The sequence below is a fragment of the Trachinotus anak genome, unplaced genomic scaffold, assembly GCF_046630095.1.
Source record: "Trachinotus anak isolate AG129_WGS33_773 ecotype Australia unplaced genomic scaffold, CSIRO_AGI_Tana_v1 ptg000012l, whole genome shotgun sequence".
NCBI lineage: Eukaryota > Metazoa > Chordata > Actinopteri > Carangiformes > Carangidae > Trachinotus > Trachinotus anak.
In genome coordinates, this window is record NW_027273863.1 from 214381 (window position 1) to 241040 (window position 26660).

Here is a 26660-nt window from a genome sequence, read left to right on the forward strand (position 1 = left end):
GTTTTTTTTTTTTTTTTTTACTGCTGTTGGCTTTTAATTCCATCCATTCCATCACCAGCCTGATCTGGGTCCAGCCAAAGCAAATGCCACCAAACCCCACCCATCATCTCTATCCACGAATGGTGAGGCCACCACGGCCAAACAACCCTCCCCCACCACAGCCTCAGCCAATAAAAAAAGCCCTGTACCCAAGGAGACCACACCTGCTGCTGCCAAGCGGCCGTCAACAGCAACCGGCACCAAGGTGAGTATACTACACATTGTACAATATACACATAGTATTGTATAATATATATACAGTATATAGATTCAGATTTGGATTCAGAGCTTTTATTGTCCTTCATGGGGGAAATATGTTTTGCAGTTGGTAGTGAAAAACAACCAGAACAATAAAAACGATGAATGATAAAAAATGATAAAAACAAAACAAAAAAATAAATAAATAAATAAATAATATATATGTATTAAGTTGATGTAAACCTGTAGAAGGCCGCTGAGATAATCACAGAATCATGGTTCATAGACTTGAATCTAATATTGAACAGTTGAAGATGTACAGTAGTGTTGCTTCTATGAACATGACATACCACATAATACAAATTAATAATATATTAAGATGTATAGATGTAATTAATGTATAAATGTAGCAGTGTAGTGCATGCAATTTGCTAATGTTGAACTCCCCAGCATGTGAGTTGGAATCTGGAATCAGCAGATTTTTTATTGAGGAAAGTCTTTTGTTACCGGACGTTTTTTTTAATCCATAAAATAAATGTATTTTTACATAAACCTTAGGCCTGTTTTGGCCTTAAAAGCTCTCTTACTAACATTGTCTGGTTTGGTTTTTACAACATTAAAATGGTCATTTCTTCTTCCCCTCCTGTTTTTATGGAGGTATTATGTTTTCAGGTTGTCTGTCCGTACATCCATCCATCTGTCTGTCTCATTCCCATCTCTGTCCCATCACTAACTTTTTCAAATTTGGCATAAAAGTTCACTTAAACTCAAGAATGAGCTGAGCTTTGGTTGTCAGAGGTCAAAGGTCAAGGTGACCTCACAAAACACATTTTTGGCCATAACTGAAGAATTCATGTCTGTTTATAGCACAATTCAACACTAATGTCTAACAGGATAAAATGATGAAGTGATGACATTTTATAAGCAAACCATCAAAGGTCAACTTTACTGAGACATCACAATGTTTTGCAAAAACACCTCTGGCCTTTGTTCAGTGACATAACTCAGGAACAGAAGGAGAGATTGTGACCATATTCCCCACAATCTGATACCTCTGTCTTCACCATCTTGCTTTTCTTTGTTTCCATTCTCAACTTATGTCATGGTTGCATGATTGGCATGTCATAACACAGTCTTTACATGCCAGTAAACGTACACACAAACCTACTGTACATACAGACACACATACGTAGTCTTATAGACTGTCAAAAACTCACACCCACAGATTATCTGTGTTCTGTTCTGATTTCCAGACTCCAGAAAATGGTACGGCTGAGAAACGCCCACCTGTTCCAAAGGCCACGCCAACACCACGGACAGCTGCCAGTAAGAACAGCTCCTCTGCAGCTGCTGCAGGCAAAACTCCTGGTACGTGTTCACACACACAATGACACAGAAGGTACCTCCACTCTGCTTTGGCTGGATCATAGTGCTGCCAGTGCACCGTGACATCTACAGCAGGATCTGAACTCTGTACAGTGGCTGGAAAATGACTCACGGTGTAGACTGGCACCGCTTCAGGCAACAGGCTAACTGAATTGCTGCCGTATGTTATACTTTATCGGATTCGAGCGCTGGCTTTTGAAGACACCAGACTGGTATTTTTATCACATCACCAACAGTATCTCACCTCCCTAAGTGACGGAGCAGTGACTCAGTAGTGACTCAGTCTGAGCCATGTTCAAACAGTCAAACAGATATTCTGCTTGTTGTGCACTTCAGCCCAGCACCCTCAGAGAAGATGATTCATTCACCGGGTTCACACTGATGCACTTTATGTACTGAAAGGTGCATATTTCATTTAAGTTGCATGAGTGAACATTATTCTTGTGACTGTTGCCCCGATGGCTGTTTAGTCAGATTCCATAATGCGCCTGCTACATGACAGCAGCATTACATACACTACCGCACCACCACTTTATCAACATGATGGACATGCTGTCAAACCTCTATAAACGGGGAAGTGACTCACTTTTGCTCAGACAGCAAGTAACACATTCTTCAACTCACAGGAAGCTCACAAATTATATAATGTAACATTAATTCATTTGAGCCACATGGGGGCACAAGCACTCGAACACTTGAGCTGAAAATCCCACAGCAATAACATATGATCACCTTATAAAGTTGCCATAGGGAGCACGTTATTAGCAATCAATTCTTTGTCACATCCAACATACACAGACAATAGCAATCATTTGGAGTTGTATCTTAAGTATTTTGTTAAAAACAGCTAACTACTGCTGGGAATAGGGTTGAAGAGGGAATGAAGCAAGCAGTAAATGTGCTGTTCAACCAAAACTAGGAGCTAAAAGAGGCTAAAAAGACACAAAAACTAGAGTCATTGTTAATATGAAAAATACTGATCAGTGGAGCTTTAAAGCCCATATACATAGTCCATATACATACCTGCTTTGTAGATCACTACCAAAATACAGTTAGGTGCCCATCGATGCAGCTCATCAAATGTTTCATTAAGCAGTAATGTCAGCATTCTGTCAGAAGCAGAGCAGACAGTCACACTGGGTCAGGCAGCGTTATGCAACACAAGAGACACAAACTGAAAAACAACCCCCATTAGCTTTCATGCTAAAGTCTACTTTAGCAGCTTAGCTTGCAAGTGACCAAATAAACATGGACTGGGGAAAAGTGCAATGCTAGCATCAGTTTGCAGAGAGATAGCTAATTACATGCTGAGCTGCAGTGCATTAAACAGCAAGTAAACACACATGTACATGCTAACAACACTGTCTGCCCCTGACATGTAGCTACAGCATTTATTTTTACTTTTTCTCTTTGTTCCTGGATGAGAGGAAAAGGAGCGTTTTTGGTATTTCTCCAAAGATCTAGTGATAAAATCGATTAAAAATGCATATAAAAACACAATGACATTATTTTTGATTACAGAAAGGGATGAATGTGTGTGATTTCAGTTGGAATGTCAAAGTTTACAAAAGCAATGCCAGAGCAGTAAAATGCATGGTACACACTGCTACACATTAAAGATTTGATCTAAAAAATCTACCACTACACAGATAAAACAGAGCAACTCAAAAAACCATTTTGTTTACAGTTTAAACATATGGCAATAAAGTATGGCGCCGCTGTTTCTCATTCTGCAGCACAAATTTTACAGCCTTAGGGTCAATGCTGGTATTTGTCCAGAACTACCTGCATACTGACTCATACTTAAACAAACAGCAGTGATGAAGTATTTGGTGAAGCGTTTCAAATTAGTGTTGTTAAGCTACTGTGCTGTCTTTACTACGCAGTGAACAAGAATGACAAGGCTGAAAGCAAGACGGGAGAGGCCAAGAAGCCCAAGTCTGCAGGTAACAAAGAAAGAGACATTTGTGTTAACATTTAAGGGAAGTATCATCATTGTTTCATGATTGTTCTCATGGGATTCTACAAACGTCACCAAAATGAAACAAAAGTTATGGTCATGTTTATAAAAGCTGCTTAAGGCACCTCAAGGGTACATTAAATATAATTTTTACTGCCTGGTTACAGAGTATAACCACATTACACTTAAACATGATTTACTGAGCAATACCTGTTCCTCAGTGATGAGGAGTGTCTACATCTCATTGTTGCTAATAATCCCTTCCCAAGAGAGATGGAAGTTTTTGCTGCATACATACAGCTCAGCTTTCACAAAACTGATCTAAACTTAACTTATGTAACATTTTTTTTTCCTTTTTCTGTAGCTCGTCCTCGCCCAGCCTCCACCACCACTCCTGGTACTCCGGCTGCCTCCACAAACGGTGACACCGGCAACACCCACCGCCGCCGCATCATTACCAAACCCCCTGTGCCCAAGCAGACCCCACTGGAGAAGAAGCCGGCAGTGCCCCGCGCTCATCGAACCCCCCGGCCTATCAACGCCCCAACACCGGATCTGAAGAACGTCCGCTCCAAGATTGGATCCATTGACAACATCAAGTACCAGCCTGGTGGAGGAAAGGTAAGACAAACCAGACAATACAAGGCAGCTCTATGGTTAATTCAGAATAGTGATGTACCTGCTAATATCACCAGACTGTCAGAATAAATGATAGTCAATCTGCCCTTGAAATGTTAACACTGTTTAACAAACACTTCTTTAAGGAATATTAGCTTGCTAGTTTGCTAAAAAAAAAAAAGTATTAGAGATTAGTTTTTAATTACTATGCTTCTGCACTGAGATATTAATCAGTCACTACGTCATGATTGTGACATCTGACAAAATAATCATCATAATATGCAACTGCAGGTTAATGACAGCAGCTGCTGCATTATAAGATATAAATGAGTGAAAGTGGTAGAGGTGACAGAAAGAGACCCTCTGAACTGACAACCGTGTCTGAGTAGGCTCACTGTGGGAGATGTCAAATCCCTACAGTAAAACGACGCAAAGAAAAAAAGTGAACAGCACACATTATTGTATCTATTTCTCTTTTATGAATGCATTTACATTGTCACAATTACAGAAAACAGACATGTTAAAGGGACAATTGTATAGCTCTTGTCTTTAATAACTGAACAAATTGTTTTATACTTTGATTTCACATTAAAATCTAAACTCGGTAAAGAAAGTGAAGAGGTGTATTGCATTTCAGTGTTGTCCAACAGCAAGCAGCGTAGGCCTACCGACAGAACACATAGAAAACACAACGAGAAACATACTAATGACAAATATGAATGAATTATAGACATGACAACAGATTAAAAGATGAGAGAGCCAAAAAGGCCAGTGAATAAAAATGTGTCTTTTGCCTGGATTTAAAAACAGAGTTGGAGGGAGAACATTTAATATCCAATGGCAAAATTTGTGGAGCAGCAGCTGCAAAACCTCTGTCATTTGGTTTTAGTTGTGACAGATGGACATACAAGAGAGACAAGTAAGATCTAAGAGATCTAAGAGCTGAGTGCCAGGGAATAAGGTCTGTGATATAAAATGAGGCCTGGCCATTTAGAGCCTTGAAATCAATCAGCAAGGTCTTAAATTGAATTCTAAAATCAACAGTAGGCCAATGAAAAGAGGCTTGGACAGGGGTAATCTGCTCTCACTTTTTAGTACCAGTCAACATCTCTGAAGCTTGATTTTGGATCATCTGTAAATTAGTTCATGAAGACTGTGGAAGGCCTAAATATAGGGAATTGCAAAAGTCTAGATGTAATGTAATGAAGCCATGGATGGCTTTGTCCATGTCATGGACAGACAGAGGCTTAGTTTGGAAATGGTTCTTAACAGATGGTAACTACGGACAGCTATAAAATTAAAGAAAAAACTTCCATTAAATGTCTTAGTAAGGTGTTGGCCGTGACATGCTGCTGAACAGCTTTTTGCACCTTGGCATTGATTCTGCAAGTCTCTGGAACTCCACTGGAGGGATGAACACCATTCTCCCAAAAGATATTCCCTGATTTGGCATTCTGATGATGGTTGCGGTCTGTCTGACAAGTGGATCCAAAGTCTCCCAGAGGTGTTCAATTGGGTTGAGTTGGCTGCAAAGGCCACAGGATATGATCATTCAGATTATTTTCATATTCATCAACCATTCAGTGACTCCTCGCGCCCAAAGGATGAGACATTGTCCCAGAAGAGAAGACTCCCATCAAGAAATGGTCCATTATAGGATAAAGTTGAAGGAGGCCTTTCAGGGTCTCCTGAGACAGCAGACAGGAAATGGCAACCTAGAGGGGTTGCAGCTGCAGTGGTTGCGGACACGAAAACCTAGGTGTGGGAGGAGTTCATGGAGGCTATGGAGAAGGACTTTCTGGAAAGTTCTGGGGAAGCAAGGCCCTGGTTGTGTTCAGCTGAGGAGGGGGACCCTTTGGAGGATATCGTCAGACAGTGAGAAAGTGTACTTTAACTTTTGAAGCTGGCCAATCTGTCCTCTGTGAAGGAGGCAAGATTCAAAGACTTGGAGGAACCCACCCATGTCCATGATAGAGGTCTTTGGTGCAGTTAAGAGACTCCTCAGTGGCAAGAAACCAGGTGTGGATGAGATTTGCCCTGAAATGCTGTTAAGCTCTGAATATTGTTAAACAGTCTGGCTGACACGCCTCTTTTCAACACCTCAATGTCGCATAGAGGTCAGGGCCAGTGTCTGTGGACAGGCAGACCAGGGAGGTGGTTTCCATCTTTAACAAAGGGTGTGTTCAAATTACTGGGGTATTCCACTGCTTAACCTCTATTAGAAAGCTTATGCCAGGGTGCTGGAGAGGACAGTGGACCAATTCTTCATCATTGCAAAGAGGTTACTAGAGGGGTCATGGGAGCTTTTGGACTTGGAGAAAACTTACGACCATGTCCATCAGGGAGTGTTCTGGGGCGTACTGCAGGAGTATCATGTCCTGGGGTCATTGTTATGAGCCATCTGATCTCTATATAATTAGAGTGAGCGTGTCCATTTCCTTGGTAGGAATACAGATACAATAATACAGACGTTAGAGGGCGCTGGGCCAGTCTATGCTCCAACGATCACCTATGCACATGAGTTTTGGGTAGTGACCAAAAGATTGAGATACAATACAAGCAACTGAGTTTGCTCCGTAGGGTGGCTGGACTCACCTAGAAATGGTGCGAGGAGTTGAGAGATTTGGAGGGAGCTCGAAGTGGAGTTATTACGCTGAACATTTGAAAAGAGCCAGTTGAGGTGGTTCAGGTATCTGATCAGGATCCCACCTAGATGCCCTCCATTGGAGGTTTTCCGGGTATGTCGACCCCGCTGGAAACCCCAGGGTAGACCCAGAACACACTGCAGATATTATATATCTCATATAGCCTGGAAATGTGTCACAATTCCTTAGAAGGAGCCAGAAGATATTGCTGTGGAAAGGGATGTCTGGACATCCTTGTTTAGCCCGCTGCCACCCTGACACAGCCTCAGATCAGCAGCAGAAAATGGGATGGGTAGATTTACTGTAGTTGCTACATTCACTCTTTCTTGCAGTTCTAGTCTTGTGAACATCTTTTAGCATTAGCTTACCATCTGTCATTAAACAAGTCTCTGTAAGCTAACGCTAGCTAGATAACAGTAATTAGCTTAGTTGTCAACACTTACCAAGAATTTTAGCAAAAAGCTGCCCTCTGCAGGACAACACTAAATGCAATACACATTTTTACTTTGTTTTTTTTGTGTTGTGATTTGATTTTGATGTGGCATGGAAAATTCATCACACAATGAAAAACTATTAATTCAGTTATTAAAGACATAAGTAACTGTCATTTTACATATGATTTCCATTCAATTTTGATACAGTAAAGGAATGAATAGAAAGGAATAGATACACGGATATGCATTGTATTTTGCTTCATTTCTTAATTTGATTTGTTATGATTAAGCACACATTTCCGAAGGCAAGTTTTTCACTACTTAAACTAAAATGCAAGGTGAATGTCAGCTTAGTGGACAGAAAGCCAAAGTGGAGAGGACAAGATTCATTTCCAAATATACCCAACTAGGTTTGGATGTAGTCCTGATCTTCCACCAGACAACCATGTTAGGCTCACAGGTTTATTTTCACATGTGTATCTGTATATCTGTAAAGTATATAGTAGGCCTGTATGTATATCCATAATGCTTATTTAAATTTGAAATAGATGTTGCTATTACATATAGCAACATCTATCTGTATCATATAAGTACAAAAAGCTCTCATTGGGTTGACAAAATACCCAGATGGAAATTTTAACAGTAATTGACTGTTTTACCTTTAAACCTACTTGGATGCTATGCCTTGGCAGATCCTTTAAGTCTCAAGTTGTTTTGTTGGTCTTTATGTAGGGCTGACTGATGTGGGAGTAGATTCCATGAAGCTTTAACAACATTGTCTGTGTCTGATAACTAAAACCAAAAGATCATTACGTGCTCTGTCATAGACTCTGTACTGAATACACTGGATTCAGTCACATTTGCAGCACTTTACTGTCAGCTCCTTATGCTCATTTCTGTGCCAGGTAATATTGTGATTAGACATGTAATAATGAGACAAGGATGGATGGAGAGGTGAGGACATAACTATGGTCCAAGTAAACGTGATGATTTTTTAAATGTATTTGTCCATTTATTCATGCATTTTAGGTTGTTTTACTGATGCGTTTGTTCATTCCATTCTTAATTTGTGGATTGTTTTCCTTTTAAGTGCCCACCTTTTAATTTCCGTTTTTACTCACTTCAATACATCTTCATCTTTGTTTTCCTTTCTTTGGTGTTTCCTCATCGCAGATTTATGAGATTCACGACAGCGTTTCCTCAGTTCCTGTTATTATTGTTTTATTTTTATTGGTTTTTTTTTATTTATAACAGTCAGTTATTGTTCTGCGCGTGGATGGGGATGGGGGTGGGGGATATTGTTTTTATTTCTTTTATTCTGTAAAGCACTTTCTATGAGAAGCTATACAAATTAGGTCTGATTGATTGATTGATTGATTAATACTCTGTTAACGACAATGCTCAAATTAGCATTTGCAATGAGTACTGAGTAGGAGAAAGAATATAACACTAATTTAACAGCATTCAAGTGCTTAACACACACATCCTCTGCACTGTATTTGACAAATGCAATGCCCACATCATACAAAATCATATATGACTGAGAAACACCTCAGCTCAGGACTGCAGACATTCATTTCTAATATATCCTATGTGTGTTTCTATTCATGTATTATGTTTATGTCTTTCCTCAAACATCTACCCTGTATCTGTCATCTTTCTGTCGGTTCACTTCAACATCCAGAAATGTCATTGCTGATCATGCCTAGTGCTGCCATGTATACTTCGTTTCCTGCACTCCCCACCACCCTAAAAGGTGCACCTGTCTTATAGTAGCTTGCAGTCCCTTGCCACCTGCTGTAACACCAACAAAGTGACAATTAGGAAACAATCAAAACATTGTTTCTGTGCATGCCAACTATCTTTTTCCATTGTGATAAAGGTGCATGGTATTTACTGACTTGACATTGCTCAGAGACCTAGTCATGCCGTCTGTGTCCCCCACAGTGTTTGTGACAGTCTGTCTTTGTGCTGTCACTTTGAATCACAAACGTCACCTGTTCTCCTCTATAATGTGTCAGTCCAGTTCATCCTCTTTTCATCTCTTCTGAGTTGTCTGTCATCCTCTTTGAGTGTTATAATAGTAACCATCACATTACTGGATCGTTATTACCAGTGCATAAATGTGTAAGTAACTTATCACTGTTAAGTGTGTTGAGATGGGGGTGATATGAAGCATTAGCTTAATATTGGCTTCATATATAGCATTCTAGGATGAAACTCTTGGCAAAAAAATAGAATGTATTTTCCAAAATGTTGAATTATCTTTTAATAATCTATGCACCTACCCATCATATGATCGTGGCACAACATATTGAACTTAATTAATTTGTTTAGCCACTATTTTCATCTTTTTCTTTGATTCCTTTTGGGGGGTTTTTTGTTGTTGTTTTTTTTCTTACATTATATTTTTTCCATGTGTTTGCATGTTTTCATGGTTGCCTCTTCAGACATTCAAAATTAATTTGTGTTCTTTTGCATTAGTCATCTCTGCTTGTTAGTCTGGAGCTGCTTCATTTCAGTCTCAGCTTTTCTAAAAGCAGAGCATTTTCATCTCCTTTACTTTAATATCCTTCTGTCACATCTCTCCATATTCCTTTGAACCTCTTCTGCCTGGGAGAGCTGGCTAACATACATCAGTCACTGGCTGGGTAGGCAGGCAGGGTGTGCAAACCATTTAAGAGTTGTCATATCCAGCACAGACACCATCTCTCCCCCTATTTATCTGGTGAAACAGCATGCATGCTCCTTTTAGCAACACTCTTATTCATATTCACAGTGACTCCTCGCTTCCTCAACCTGTGTCATTTAGACATGATTACATGGCCAATTAAGTTAGATCAGTGTTGAGAAGGAGCTGCTGCTGCTTTCTCTCCAAACGGTTCCGTAAAATTACACAACAAAAGAACTGTCACCAGGGAGACATTGCAGAGTGTCTGGTTATCTGCATCACACTGACAAAAACTAATGTTTGGTCACTATTCAGTGTCTCAGGTACATGTACTGCAGGTCTGTTCCTGCTGCGTCATCTCACTTCCCTTTCAAAGATGCTCTTGTACTCTTTTTTTTTTAAATCATTCTATCAGAGTGAAGCCACTTAACGCACACAAACACATCACCGCCGTGCATCGCTTGAAGAGGTCCCGACTCATTCAGACCCCGGTGATATTAATATTGACTTGTCTGTTGTGTTTTTTAATATTTTCCATTTAACAGCAGCTTATTAACCTAACAACCTTTCCATCCTCAGTGTTTAGGAATTGGACTGCTGTTGTTTGTCTGAACTATGGAACATTTGATGTGTTGTTGACTGGTCGTGTAAATATGCTCACGCTCTTTTTGTGTTGATATTTGATTGGCTGTTGTCACGAATGCAGGTCAAAAATTGTCTCACATTCTGCTGCAGTTTACTGCCAATTGAAAAGTTGCCATTATCCATCTCATACAGTGTATCGGTATGTTTATCCTCCCATTTGTTCGGCCCATTATTAAATATTACATGTAATTGGTGCTACTGCAGTCAAATGTTTTAAAATTATTCATACACCCACTCATTTGGCTGATGGACTTGATTATAAATCTTCATCAGTTTGCTTCTTTTTGATTCTCACAGTTATTTTCCATGCAGTCATATAGTTTGCTTCCCTTTTAATTGGCTGTAATAGCCCATACACTCATCTCATTGGTCCAGCTGCTGACCTACACATCCAGCCCCCCTGCCCTCCATTTGATCAGCACCATATTCCCACCCCTCCACCTGCTCTTCCACCCCACTGTGTTGTGGCATGTGGTTTGTTGAGGCTCTATTGACCAGGGGGTGGTTGTCTCCCCAGGTCTCCTCCACCCCGAACAAGACATCAGACCCCTGTGCCCCTGCCGCCAAGGCCAGAGTGAGTCCCCCCACCATCTACACCCTCACACCTTACACACTCCCAACTTCTCTCTGCAGTTACCACCTACACAGTCCATTCTACATCCACCCAGGCCACACCACTCCCTTGCTGCCCAGTACGTGAAATATAGTTAAATATGATGATATGATGTCAGTCTGCAGTTAACACTTTACTCTCCAGTGTCACTAATTGATGATGACCAAATAATCGCAAATAACACAAGACTCTAAACAAGCAGAAAAATAGCACTTTGGCTATTGCTGGCATTGTCATTGAAAAAAATAAAAAAGCTTTTTGTATGGATATAATTATAATTAACCTTTATTGAACATTAGCTGAGTCAGTTGCTTTAATTAATCACCATTAGGTGACCTAGCTGAGAGCTAGCCAAAAAGTACTGTAATAAAGATTAAGAGAGTTGGGTGTGGCTTGGCAAATCTTCTTCTTTTGTCCTAGTAGCCAACTGTGCTACTGCAATAAAGATCAATTTTTCCATAGACTGACTTTATAGATGAGATGTCTGTAAAACTGTTGGCAGGACATTTCCAACTCTTTGTATTCTAAAAAGTTCAAATTACTTAACTGAGCTATTAATGTCAGTTACATAGCAACATCTAGCAAAAGTTAGCTACCATTAGTTAACATTTACACATTTATTAGCTCCTTTCATTTATTTCATGAAATAAGGAATTAGGCACAAAGTCATACAAAGACATGTATGGTATGTATTCCTGCTTTTATTTAAACTACTGGGAGCTGACCATGGCAGTTAATGATAACACACACTAAGTGCATTTTGCAGGATTTTAACATGTCCATTTTAAGCTGCTGTGCAAGCTGCTTCAGTCTGTGTTTATCTTGAACATTGAAACATATCAAGCCAAAGACAGAATACCACAACTCAAATACTAATAGCCTAATAATACAGAAATGAATGTGAAAACAACCCAGCATAAAGCACTACAGCAGCAATCTCAAACTCTGATGTGTTTTTCAGCGCTACCTCTGCTTCTGTACTTGCAAAATGTCTCTCGTATGTTGTATCGCAGGTTTCATATCATTATAGTCAATCGGACCTCATTTACATTTCTTCTCATTTACATTTTCATTTCCATAACATCTTTACAGCTACGTGCACTGAGAATCATATACTGTTCAACACATTCAACCAAATCTCACCATTGTCATCAGCTACACTTCTATATCCATCCAAACTTTCCAAAGGACACCGCAGTGGGGACTGACGACTAAGTGTACCAAATAAAATTAATCAACGTGGCAGCCATGTGTTCTTATGTTCCCCGAGGCGTGACTACCCGTGAACGCTGATCTTAGTGCAGCTAATGAATACTTACAGTGATGTCACTGTGTAACAGACAAATTGTCTGTGTATGCTTTTTGCACCTGTCTATGTGCTCATGCATGCACTACTGAAAACCTTCACAATTATTCATGACATCAAAAACAAGAAGAACTAGCAAAGTAATAGAAATAAACAATACACATGCTATATGTTGTTGTAAGTAATGTCAAAGATGCTAGAATCTTTTCCTGCTATTGTTCACTCCTGGTGTGCTAGTTATAGATTTGTCCACTGCCCCCAAAACAGTGCATTGACACAATGACATTAATGTAGTAAATACACATCAGTGGTTGCAAACAGCTGCAGAAGAGAGGGTGCATGGGCAGGCACAGAGGGCATCCTGAGAAGGACCTAACCAGTGAAAATGTGTGTGCAAGCTTTAGTTGGACACTTTGAGTCTACATGACATCCTTCAGTTCCACTTACTGTGGGCTTCACTGAGTTATTTTCTTTCTTGTTGTAATCTGGGGAAACAGTTTCAGCATCCTGAAATTGTCCCTGTGGTTACCAGCATTAGGACTAGTCCTCATAGAACCTGAAGAGGCCTGATGAACCACAGTCTTGCAGCTACTTTAAGGGGTATTGAAATGAATTAGGGTGTTTACAATGTGCTATTAGAAAGAGAAAACAGAGAGAGGAAAACTGTTTACAGGCTACTGCTGTGTGTCCGTGTGTGTGTGTGTGTGTGTGTGTGTCTGTGCGTGCGTGCGTGCATGTGTGTGCTCACGCATTAAGCGTATAAGCGCTAACTGTTTAGTGAGTCATCCTTTGCTGGTGCTACCTGCGTCATCATGCCATTTTCATCCTGGAGAAAGAGACTAAGACAGAAACAGAGATAATGGAGGAAGGTGTCGACTGCTGCAGGGGTTTCAAAACAAACAACCACAAAGGAAATTGAATCACTGGGCTGGGTGGAAGTGGGGGTTACTTTTACTGTTTACTATCCTTATTATCTTGTTGAGATACCAAAGAGATGGTGTTCAGTATAAAGAAATAAGTATAAAGTATAAAGAATTTTTTTTTGGACCAATATCTCTCCAAAACTAAAGCAGAAAGTTTTGCTTTAACAAGCTGCGGACATCCTGTCCAACTCAACCATGCAGCATTTATTCAGATTTTGTGCTTTAGTCTTTGCTCTTACAACTGAGGGGCTGACTGCAGTGCAGAGCAACAGGCTGATTAAAGTTGAACCTGAACTACCTTAAAGTAACGTCTTCCATTCTTTAGTTGCTTGCAGCAGCTTCTGTGCTTACAACAGCATGTGTTACCACAAAATCACTGACTGTTCGGTGTTAAATTCTGTTGCATGTTCTCTGTCTCATCTTCTAGTGTTTGTCCTACGCTTGTTTAGTTTCAGTTTATCCCGTTTATGGAAGCGCTCTGTTGTTATTTAGTCAGTATCGTTTCTCTTCTTTCGGTAAATCGACCTTTATTTTCTGTAAGAAATCACAAACGTGTCCTTTAAGAATCTGTCCCACTAGTTGCACCCTCATTTCAAACCACTTTAATTTACTTATTTTATAATTATTATTCAAGCACTGATTCAATTACTCATGTGTAGGAAGAATCATTTGATTTGAATGACAGAATTCCTTCCATACTTACAGCACAAAGCTACTGTTTCCTGTTAACTCGAGCCGCCAGCTGATCTGCTCTTTTCTGCTGCTCGTGTCTGTCACACCTTTCTTTCTTTCTTTTGTTTTCTTTCTTTCTTTCTTGCTCATCTGTGTGTCTGCCTGCCTGTCTTTAGGTTCAGATAGTGCACAAAAAGTTGGACTTCAGCCATGTCACGTCTCGCTGTGGCTCCAAGGACAATATCAAACATGTCCCTGGAGGTGGCAATGTAAGTACTGCTAGAGCTGGAAGCAGACTCTGGTGAGGGTGGATGCTTATCACCTTTTATGCAAATGTGGCCTCATTTGGGCTGCCTCGCTCACACCTGTGAAAGGAAATCTCTTTTTTTACCCTACTTAGCAGCCACAAAAAGGCCAGACTAGTCGCAAAGGGAGAAAACAGGAATTTTTGTTGTTGGTGTGTAAATGTGGTTCACCGTGGCTGGGTGCAAATGATATCACTTACACCTGATGTGGCTTTACAAAAAACAGACATAGCTCTGAAGTCCTCATCGCAGAGATATGACTTTTATTTGACTGCTGTAAAAGGCTAAATCGCTTTATCCTGGTTTAAACAATCATGAGATGATCTGATTATTAATACGAAATCAAATCAGTGATTTAAACCACTGCATCCATAAATATTGTGCTATACTTACCTGGAGCCCCGAACACAACGAAATCTGATTTGAGTGTTATTTGTCAGAGCAAGAGGCAACTGGAGTTCAACTGTAACAATTTAGAAAGTCTTTTCCTCACATATCGTTTTCAGTAATTAGCACATGAATGGCTGTCACTATTTGCACTTGGGATTGATTTCACTTAAAGGGAACTGACCTCAGGTCCTTCCTCTTCTTACCCTTCCAGATGTTGTTCCCATCTGCTCTAAACACTTGCTGCACTATCATGCTCCATCTCTGGGCTGCTCTCACAGTCACCACTTTGCTGTCTGTTGTTAATTCAACAAAATGCAAAAGGTTTTTCCTCTGAAGAGTGAAAAATGAATAGAAAATGATTATGTATTCATGTTTGATCATGCTGCAATATAAAAAGTCACACTCCCCATTATTGGTGCCAAAGAATAGGAAAGATTGGAAGTGGATTAACATACACACAAATAACTTTATATATTTGCTCCACACTGCTAAGTGGAGCATCCTTATTTTGAAAGGCATGTTCTAAATACAGGAAGCAAATGAGGTGCAAATACAAGCCAGCACTACCAGGGTGCAGTAACAGGATACTACACAAATCTCATAGGAAGGAAGTAAGATGAACACATTATAATGCCGGACCAATATGCAACATTTCTTCACTTAATAAAGTCAACTTTGGTGTTTCCTCAGCCAAAAATGTCATCAAGAAGATTTAAATCAGCTGTTCAGGATTCAGATATTTGTGTTTATATTATAAAATCAGGTCATAAGTGTTTTAACCTGTCAAGCACTCTCTAATATCAATGTATCTAATATCAGGCAATCAGAATTAATGAATGTTTATTTTCCATTAACATTTTAATAGCACCGAGTGTCCTCCTGTTAGTTCTCCTTCTGTCATCAAACAGAAGTCTGATTGACTTGATCACACACTGTGAGGATGGTCAGGAAGGAAGGTTTTAAAATGCAGTAGTGCCAGCAGCTGTCACACTACTCAGGATTACTCCCTGTGATCCTGAGCACACACGCTCATGACAACGGTCAAACAACTGCCTGCTTCCATCCTCCACTTACAGCCTGTCCAGATGTATCTGCATAAATGCTGCATCATTCACAGGCCTAACAAAACAAACAGGCACCTTCACCCAGAACAGAACAGGGAATCAAGCATAGTAGGTGTGGTAGGTTTGTTTGGTGTATGCCATCCTCTCCCACGTTGTCCTCTCTGTAAATGCACCAGGTGCATGACAATGGATGACAGTGATTTTCTAAAGTGGATTGTGTGGACATTGAGGTATACAGTGGTTTCACGTACTAATACAGCGTCTCTGTAAGTCAGTATAAAGAGGCTACATTATGATCTCTCCCTCTCCTCAGGTGCAGATCCTGAGCAAGAAGGTGGATGTGAGCAAGGTGACCTCCAAATGTGGCTCCAAGGACAACATCAAACACAAGCCAGGTTCGACTTCAGTGTCTCTTCTGTTCACCTCTAATTTCCTCCCTTCAAACTCTATTCTGTTCTATTCTATTCTATTCTATTCTATCCTTTTTTACCCCAGGAGGTGGTGATGTGAAGATTGAATCCCATAAAATAAACATTAAGGCTAAGTCTAAGGTTGGATCCCTGGACAACGTGGGGCCGGGCAATACACAGACCAATGGACACAAGGTCAAACTTAAACACAGTCATTAATATTAACAGCTCACAGACAGTTAACTTCTCTGGTTCTGCTGACTCATTGTGCTTTTACTCACCAACACCACTAGATGGTGTGGTGGCATGAGAAGTAGTACACTATAAAAAAAAAAACATGGTGTTCTTTTTGTGTGTGTTTGTGTGTGCCCCTGCCTGTGTGTGTCTATATTTGGCAACAGGAGGAGAAAGCAGAGGAAAAGACATCTTCACCCCCAAGTGGCGCTCCAACAGGACCAGCAGGTGTTGCTAAGGCAACAGCACCAGGAGGTGTTGCTAAGGAGAATGGGGTGAAGGAGCCCACACCTACTCCTTTTGGGGGAGATGGACTGAGGGAGCCCCTTAGCATAGACAAGCGCATCACTGAGACAAGTGGGTGCAAACACACACACACACACACACACACACACACACAGCTATTGGTTTTAACAGGATAGAAGAGCTTGTCTGTGATTGTAGCCAGCTGAGCATGTGCTAAACCCCACCATTTTTACTTAGTGTCAGGCTTTCCATTCTCACACCACACAAATGCAGTTTACAAGGATACAAAAGACACCACCCTCTAAACTCTTTACATAGAGAGCATTACTCTTATTACAGCTTCCAAGTAAACAACACATAAAGACGAAGCTTGAGAGGCCCAGTGCTGCCAACTATTGTCAACAGATAGCAGCTAAAGCCTCTTTAAAAAGTTGTTAAATGTCACTAGATGACATCACATCAAGCCTCAGGCCTCTAGGGCTGAAAAATGAAGCCAACACTGAAGTGCCAATAACTGCAGTTCCTTGAACGGTCACTTGAGTTTTCAAGTGGCTCCAAAAGAAAGTCAGCCCCCATAGACTCCCATATTAAAATGTCCAACTTTACGGCAGCAATAAACACGTTTATAGTATGGTGTCTGATTTCCTCCTTCAACTGTATGGGTATGAATTTTATTATTTGTTTTTTCATTTATTTTGTTATGCTTAATTGAGGACATGGTGGCTTTGAATGACACGTGCATGAGTGTATACTTGTCACAAACTGACAGGCACCATAGTCTCTGCTCCACACACCCCAACTCTTTGCCCATTTTTCAATTAGTCAGGAGTTAGGCAGAGTCAGACACTGCCAAGATGGCAACGGCTGAGCAGCCCACTCTTAGCCTCAAAGCAGCTCTTCAGAAACCTGTGGGTGATGTCACAGAGGCTGCTTACATCTTTGTTTACAGTCTGTTAGGGGTGTCACATACCAGTTAGCACATCAGTGACCTCATAATGTAACTACTGTATTTATAAACATACAAACTTTTAAAAAAGCACAGTAAGTCAAACAAAACATAACTGACCCCCAATTTGCTTATTATTGTCAAGTTGCTGTCATCAAATCAACATGCATGTAAACGTACTTCTAATTTCTACCACAAATAATCTTTTTATGTAGGCTGTTGTAAAGACCAGACACTAAGAATAAACTTACTCTTATCAACTGTGTATTTTCAGAGAAGAAGTCACACAGACAAACAGTGGGGATCAGTGATTGGTTGTGAGGTACACACATTCACAGCTCGTTTATGTTTCTGTCTGCCTGCTGATTGGTTGACTCGGTGAACAAGAGAGCCACAACTGTATGAGAGCACATTCACTCAGAATTATTACCAACTCTTCTCAAGAGAAAGGAGTTAAATCTGCCCAAAACAATCAATAGATGTGTTGCTAGGTGCTGTTTTGAAAGCGGTCTTAAAAGTCACCAAATGTAGCAAGATAATTGCTAAGTTGGCAAAACTGGACAGGCCCGCTGTTGTTAGTTCTGGTTGCTAAGCTGTAAGTGGACAATTGAAGTTCAGAGGTTTAGCCAACGGTCAATTGCAGAGAAAATTGACATAAATAAGTTGATATTGTGTGTGCATGCAAGTGTGTATGTGTATACCTGATTTCTGCTACACGTCTAAGGGAGTGCTGTGGTAAAAATAGCCAACACTTTGCCACTAAATCAAATTATGAAGAGACCTAGAGAGTAAAGATTAGCTGGTTTTATGGGATAGATCCATCTCTGTCTCTGCAGCTGGCCTCCAGACTCCAGAGTTCAGAGGCAACAGACCTCTGCCACCTGATGCAGTTCCCAGATTCTGCCTAATTGATGGATGTGCTGTAGAGCTAATACAATAAAAAAAAAAACAAAAAAAAAAAACAACAGGAATGTTGTATAATTTGGCTCCATTCAGATGAAGAGTAACAGCCTATTAGAGACCATCTGGAAATTTCCACCCCTCTCTGTATTACTTTCTCTTCTTGTCTCAACCTTCTTTTTTTCAGTCTTTTTACTTCTCTTTTCTTAATCCAGTTTGTTCCCTTCCACAGATTGAGTCCCAGTGACCTGTAGATTTTGGTGGGACATGCATGGCGCTCGCCGACCTGCCAATCAACAGACCAACCAACTTACCACAGCGCAGTCACTTCCCTCCGGCCCTTCATCTCGCCCACCGCTGCACCGAACTGAACGATCGCCTCTCAGTGTTTCTCTTGGGTCTGCTTGCCAGCTTCCTGCTACCAACCCTGACCCTTGACCTCTCGACATCCTTGGGTTGACCTTTGGCCTTGCCTATAACAGAGAAGAGCACTTGCTGTTTGTCTGTGTTTCTCTGTGTGGGATTCCACCAGCTACTAGGCTGATAAAATTCCTTTGTAAGCACTGATTTAGAGGACTTCATCCCCAAATCTAACAAACCCAAGGCAATGAACCCACTATCATAGTCCATGCTGTATTGACTATATTGAGCATAGCCAGGTTTTGCATAGAATATTTCCATCTGTGAGTCTAATTACCATTTTGAACACTTGTGCTTGTGGCCCAAACACCCTCACAACTCACAACTTTACTCTGGTCTGGCTTTCACAAGTCAAAACCACACCACCATCTTACACCCTCATTAGCAGACCTATGCTAATGCTACTTTTAGCCCCACCTCTATTCTCCGTCCATGCCCATTTAGCCCCAGACCAGTTTAACCAGCTAAAGGCTTACCAGCCAGCACCAGGGCAAAGACTGTCAAGTCTGCTTTAAATCAACACATTCCAGCCTCCCAATTATGTCTAAATCTACAGTATCTACAGCACTGCACAATGTGTCATCATAGATCATTCAGATATTATCACCTAATTACTTCTCTTGGTATCATTGCACCGGTTTGTCTCCTCCACGTTTATCACAATAATGCTTATGCAGAGTAGGGTAGATACAGTTGAAAAATTCGGATATAGATCTAGATATAGATGTGGATTTCAAAGTCAGTGCAGAAAGTGATGGGATGTCGGATAAGTCCTGTGTTATGTTTCAAGAAAAAATGAGTTCATTGACAGTACTTATGAGAAACTTTAAAGGCTACACTAAAGCAGATGGTTTGTGATTAGTGCTTGATAGTCATCAAGAAAGATGTAGAGTGATTGAGGATCTTTTTTGCCTCTCTGAGTAGCCTTGGCTCAAAGAAGGATTTAGCTCGGAACACAGGTACTTGATGTTGAAGCCAAACATGTATTGAGTTAAGATGACAGTGCTTGACCTTGAAGAAGTGAACACAAATTCAAGCTGAGGGAGTGATTGTGAACAGACGTATTTAACACTGTATGATGAGTGTTAAATCTTGCAGTAAAACTGCTAGCTGCTGCACCTTTTAGTGAAGTAATGTGAAAGCATTAATGCAATATATTAAATATATAATATTGTATGTAGCACTTTTCTTGTTGCTGCTCCTTAAAGGCTGGGGCTCACCACCACTTAAAATGGTGAAATCTTCTGGCAAAATCACTTCATTTTAATGGAATCACCTTAACTAGTGGTTTCTCTCACAAAACCGTGCAAATTTTTCACCTTCAGACCTACCAATTAATTTTTTATCCATTTTTATTTAAACCTTCCCTCTCAGAGTATCAGCAGCTCTACAAAAGAGGTATGGTTTGCAGACACTAACAACAGAGGAGTCAAAAGCACTAATACGACGTTAGCAAATGTGCTAACAAGCTTGCTATCAGTTAGCAAGCTCGCTAGCTCATAGAGCTTCTTTCCCTTCTTCAGTTACTTTTTTATTGAATGAAATGATGCACAGTCTTGACACAAAATGCCAGGGAGGTGTAAACGGCACAGTTCAGACAACATAAAAGAAAACTCAGAGAGCTGTTCGACTGACTAGCACTAGCATGTTCTCGCTAGGGTCTTAGTGGTTACTAGCCAGCAGTTATAGTTCACCAATTAGCTCTGTGAGTAGTTCCTACATCTCCAAGCCTCTAGAACCATATATTTCAGGAAGATGTGCAGATTAATTTTGTTGTGCAACTTTCTGGTGTCATGGGGCTTTAATTCACAGTAACACAACATCTTGAATGTTTGTTCAGACATCAGGGTAGCCTATACCAGTAACACGTTGATTTAGATTCTTCCTGGTTACATGGTCTTAGCACAAGTCCATAAACTATTATGGATATTTCAGCGCTGCAGCCCCGTTCAGTTTGGGTTGATGAACAACAAAGCACCTTATACAACAGACCAATGTTAGAGTGACACTTACTAACCTTTATCTCTAAATAAGCTCACACACTCAGGCCATAAAGTTTTAGTCTATTTCTGCCGCTGCACATGCAACCTATTCTCCCACTTCACTGTCTCATCTCTCTGACAGCAATACAGTGATACCAAACCTCCTGTGTGTCCTTCAGTCCCATTCATACATCTGAACTCCACAGTGAGGGAGCCCAGCAGTCACCCTGAGCAGTGTCTAACATTTACAGTGTACATGTGGCTATTAGAGACAGACAGACAGACAGACAGACAGACAGCACCTTCCTCCTCTCGCGCATGTGGCACTTCCTGGTCATTTGATTCGTCCCGGTGGAGAGGGGTGAGGCTGCAGAGCCACACCTCCTTTGAAGTCCTCCCACTAGCTGGTGCGTCTTAGAATCCTCTCTGTGAAACCTGCTAACTTTCTTCACACAAACACACATACAAATAAGCACAGATCTATACAGGAAAGCACACACATGCTTGTTGGTGTGCATGCACACATTCAAACACACACACAAACAGAAATCAGCACATAAACACAAATACAGTATAATACAAACACAAATCAGCACCCAAAAATGCTGCTCATAAAAGCATTTCTCTGTTGTAGAATGAGACCAACTCTTTATTGTGTTTTGGTGGTCTATGCTGATATCGTTAAAACAATGATGAGCTGTGTTGGTGTGTTGTTCCTGTCATAGTCATTGTCGGACATTTGCATCATAGGCTCACCTCGTCCTGCCTCATTCTTGTCTATTTCCTCTCCCAGTGTTCCACCCCAGCTCTCTGACAGCAATACAGTGATCTTAGTTGGGAACGCTTCCTGTTATCTGTGCATACACGTGGGAGACAGACAGACAGAGAATGACCACAGAGGTTAACAGGGTAGGAGAGCAGCAAGATCACTTGCAGGATGATCTGTCAGTTTAAGGGAATGATATTGTTACATTCATGGCAAGTCTGAAGTTGTACTTTTGTTTGCAACTTTTAAGTGATTTGCTGATTTATTTTCTAGAGACTGTCGAGTAGAACCTACTGAGAGCTGCTGCCACTTGAGGTGACCACTGAGCAGCAGTTTCTGAATAGATGGACACAAATAGCTTTTTAAATGCTGTTTTTTCCTGCTCTGTTTATTTTTACTTTTTAGTTTAGTATTTTCTTGTTTGTTTTGTATGTGATATCACTGGGTACACAAAATAATCTTAGAGATACATTTCTAAATGTCAGATTTTCTAAAATTCTGAAAGGTAAAAACCCCAAAAACGAATGAAAAATAATTCCACAACACTGGAAGCAGCTCTGAAATGCCATGAATGCAGTAGTATTTAAGCAAGGCCAAACCAAGAAAGTCCTGTAAATACTGCAGCTGGAACCATCCAGAGGTTTTTGAAGTTGTCTTTCGAAGTGAACAAATCTGTCCTTGACAAATAGAGATCCACATTTTAAGTGATAAGACAATTTGAAATGGTCATAGCGCACTCATTTTTAAAGAAAATCAAAATCAGCGGTTAATGAGAAAAAAGCCTAAAATTGTAGGGAATGTTACTTTTTCCTTTTTTAGCTTGTTTGTATTATTATTATTATTTTTTTTTTAAATCACCTAAATTTAGTTTTGCCATTTTTAGTTTCTATTCAAACAACACTGTGACATGACTTTGATTCACAGACCAGAAACATTGTTATGTACCACATCAATAAAATGAGTAGAAGCAGCCATGTTAAAGGAGACAACACTGTCTGCTCACTGTAATTCTTTGCATTATGCATTAGAGGCTGGGATGGTCTCTGCTGAAACTATGACAGATTAGTGACATGTTAGTGGCGTGTTGCAGTACTCATTAGATGTGTGAACTGTTACTACTGCATCCATCCTGTAGAGAGTGTTGCGTAGCCTCTGGAAAACTGATAGTCTGGCTCTGAGACTGACTGAGAAACCTGACATCATCATTAGAGAAGCTGCTGTAGAGTTACATGCTGTTCTCACGTAAACTAGCTTTGATGGCCACACTATATTATTGTGTCTGGAACCCTAAATGCTATCGAAATCACATGAACTATGTACAGTTCCCCGTAAGACTCAAAAGTCTTGTGCACTTTGAACACAGTCTTGTTCATTTCTTGAAGTGATATAAAAGTTGCTCATATTATATATTGTACTGTTTTCTCCAAATCATTCCCATGAGTTGCCTAAAAGTAGAACATGTCACATGACATATGTGGCTCATATGTGAAAACCTCAGTTGAAGAGTATACTACCATGTGACAGGATGAGTTGAAGTTGTATTGGTACCCCTTTATCTTGGTCAGCTTAATGGATTTTAATGGTACTTTGGCTATCTGTGTTTTGCTATTAGCAATGATGGTTTAACACTGAAATCTTCATGAGCCTCTTCCCTCATGTTCTTCCTGTCAACATTCACTGGTTCTTACTTTCTGGCCAAGCTTCAAAGTCTCATTTACCTGAATGGGCAAGTTTCTGTGAGGTTAGAGGAACTTCAAGACTATGACTGGTACAACGTCATAAATGTCATGAATGAATTTCAGTCCTTTAGCATATGGTATGTTAAGTAATTCTAAGTAAATAAAATTCCACTAAAAGAAATTAAATTAGGAACTTGCAGCAACTGCATTTTAAGGAGATGCATCTAAACCGATGAGGTTTATTCCACGACCTATAAAACAGACATAAGATTTGATGAAAATGATGCACAGACAGATTTAAAGTGTTATCTGTTTGCCAGACAGAAGATTTTTGAAATGGAAATTGCTAATCATAAAGATTGTGATTCACTTTTATAATTTCTGTATCTACAAGTATCTTGTACCTGTATCTTGGAAGTCACTTTGGACAAAAGCATCTGCCAAATGAGTAAATGCAAATGTACAAGCCATAGAAAATCTGATTCCAGATATCCGTAACATTTGGCATAATTACTTGAAATTTAAATAGAAAAGTTTTACTATATTATGGAATTTTTCACACTTCATGTTCATGAATCCCTCTAAATTTGGAATCTATTAGCCTGTTTATTTCCTTATATTTTTAGGATAACAAAGTTGCATTACTCGTAATTCATGGATATTTTTAAATATTTTGGAAGCATTTTTGCTTTTATTAGTCAGACAGTGGAAAGCTGACAGAAAATAAGGTGGATGATCATATGTAACAAAGGTCCCTGGCCAAAGTTGTATAAAAAGATTTATTGAAACTTAACATTAGAGCCCAGTGTTATAAGCTTATAGCAGATATATTGGCATTAATGTATTCATAAGTGAGTAGAATTTGTAGTATTTACACAACAAAGCTACGTTTCAGGTAATTTCGAAACAGACAAATTAGATATTTTTTCCTGTGCAGTGCATATCTTGATCAGAAGTGAATTTAAGGGTTCAGTATGAAAAATGTTTACGTTATGTGTTTATTGCAACAATGTATATTTGCATTTTTATTCAATTTAAAAAAAAATGTATATTGGCATAGTATTGGCTCAGTAATCTAATATCGGTCAGTCCATACTTGACATACTGTATGCTAAAGCAGTAGCACATGGAGCTATCCAATAGAAGTAATTATTCCCTTTAGGTAGGGAAGAAGAAAGAGGCCACCTCATTGCTTAAAGTTAAACTTTAATATAATCTCAGAGGAAATTATTAGGTTTAAGACTAGATTGATGCTTTTGGACTCAGCAGTAACCAGTGTGCAGTAGTTAGGTAAAGGATAAAGTTAAAGTTGAAGCTTTCCAGCTTGGACAAAATGACATAACCATATTCGCTCTGATATCCATCCCATTAACTGTTTGAGTCCCCAGTAGTAACGCTTGAATACCACCCTTCTACTAGTATCTCACACTGTCCCTTGTATTTACAGCGCATTCAGAAACTTGCAATAGTTTCTTAAATTCAGTTTTTACTTTGTAATTATGGGACATTGAGTGCAGACTGATGGGGTAAGATTTATTTCTAAATGACTTTAAGATAAGGTTGCAAAAAAAGTGAAGGCGTCTGAATACTTTCTGAATGCACTGTAGTCACAACCATGTTCTTATCATCAGAAGTGACACAAATAAATTAAAATCAAACAAAAAAAAAGGAAAAAACTGACTTCTTAACAGGGTTGATGTTGACAGATGAGCTTTAATGTTCATAAACCTGTTGCCGTTAAGGTTAATAATTGTATTATTTTAAGATTGAAAGCTTAAAAAAGGAAAAGTGTACTTTTTCTTTTTTTCAGTCTGCCTTTTTTCCGCCAAGAAAAGGGCTGCTAAAGTTTCAAGAATGTTTTCAAAATGTATAAAAGATGCAAGATTATGAATTCATGTATGAGGTTTGTCTCTGTTCTGTTTTAGAAGATAGATCACATATGGAAACGCTATTTACTGGATTCAAGTTGATGAGCAGGAAGGGAGGCAGTGTGTGTCATGTTTGGTATGGTTGCATGTATTATGAGTTGCAGAGGTATCACAGGAAGAAAACCTGAAATCAAAGGTTTTCAAACTTGGTTAGCAAACTTCATTAAAACAGAAATAAAGAGTCAGGTTGGTTTCCACTTAAGTTTGAAATGCACTGCATATGACACCTGACACACACTGGTCAGCCCTTTCTCCCGCATACCGCCACCCCCATATAGACTAACGGCAATGAGACTTAGTCTTTTGGCATGTGGTAGAAAGTAATGTTCTGTATTAGACAGCTCCGATATAGACACCTAGACATACCTACCAACACAGGACTGAATTAAGGGAAGTCTGACCAAATTATCTTATCAGCGTCAATAACAAAGGATAAAATTACTGAAAATATTTGGACCTATTTTCACTCTTAGAAAGTTAAACGGCTAAACACCTGAAAGGTAACTGGGAAAGAGTTAATAAAGACAGTGTTGGTAGATATGCACCCGGAACCCCTAGCTGTGTCTCCCACCTACAGAGGCTTGTCAGCATCACAGCACTGAAAAGTAGCTTTCTCTATTTGCAGCTACCAGTTAAATCAGTAAGACCAACATGCCAACTGTTTAATCCTCAGAGAAGTGGAAAATTAGGGCTTTGTGTTGGACTGTATTGTACTTTCTCAGTATTGTAATTTGGTAATTTCCTTCTTAATTTTTCTGTATTTTAGTCTGATATATCAGCCACGTGTCCAACTCTGTCAGTACAAACAAGCAAAATAATCTACTTTTCAGTGCTGTGGAGTGGATCCACTGTAGTGGGCTGTATTATACTGTAGGACACAACACCATAGCAAGAGCATGCAGATGACAACAAACAGACTGCTGGTCATTAGAGGCATTTGTCCTTTTAGATAGAGCTCATCTCCCCAATTCTGAATATTTGGTATGAAAGAGATGTTCATTGTGATTAATTGTTAACCCGTGATGTGAATATTAATCAAGAAATAAAAAGATGAGCAAAAGATCAGATAGTGTCACAGTTGTGTTATTTCTTCTACATTAATTATACATGTTTACTTATGTACTGTATTTTATTTATTTGATACATATTGATTAATCTTTTTAACCTTCCATAGCTGTTTAGTGGCTGTTAACCAATGCCGAAATCAGAAGAGCTGTGTTTTTTTTTTTTTACAGTGCACTGCTATTTTTAAAGCCAGAAAGTGAACATGTTGCAGTCGG

General features: G+C 39.7%; 1 protein-coding gene across 7 annotated transcripts in view; it reads left to right on the top strand.

The window, feature by feature from the left end:
* Positions 1 to 26445, top strand: part of LOC139629369 (microtubule-associated protein tau-like) — a 100634-nt gene extending 74189 nt beyond the window's left edge. For 4 of the 7 annotated variants that reach the window (XM_071491939.1, XM_071491937.1, XM_071491943.1 and 1 more), the window contains 10 exons: positions 59 to 244; positions 1491 to 1605; positions 3510 to 3569; positions 3948 to 4204; positions 11114 to 11170; positions 14287 to 14379; positions 16183 to 16264; positions 16365 to 16474; positions 16681 to 16870; positions 18838 to 26445. In XM_071491939.1, the coding sequence (XP_071348040.1) occupies positions 59 to 244; positions 1491 to 1605; positions 3510 to 3569; positions 3948 to 4204; positions 11114 to 11170; positions 14287 to 14379; positions 16183 to 16264; positions 16365 to 16474; positions 16681 to 16870; positions 18838 to 18842 (1155 nt within the window). In that variant the 3' untranslated portion in view covers positions 18843 to 26445. The remainder of the gene's footprint in view (positions 1 to 58; positions 245 to 1490; positions 1606 to 3509; positions 3570 to 3947; positions 4205 to 11113; positions 11171 to 14286; positions 14380 to 16182; positions 16265 to 16364; positions 16475 to 16680; positions 16871 to 18837) is intronic. The other 3 variants (XM_071491942.1, XM_071491940.1, XM_071491941.1) reach the window with 3 other exon arrangements.
* Positions 26446 to 26660: the final 215 nt, after the last annotated feature.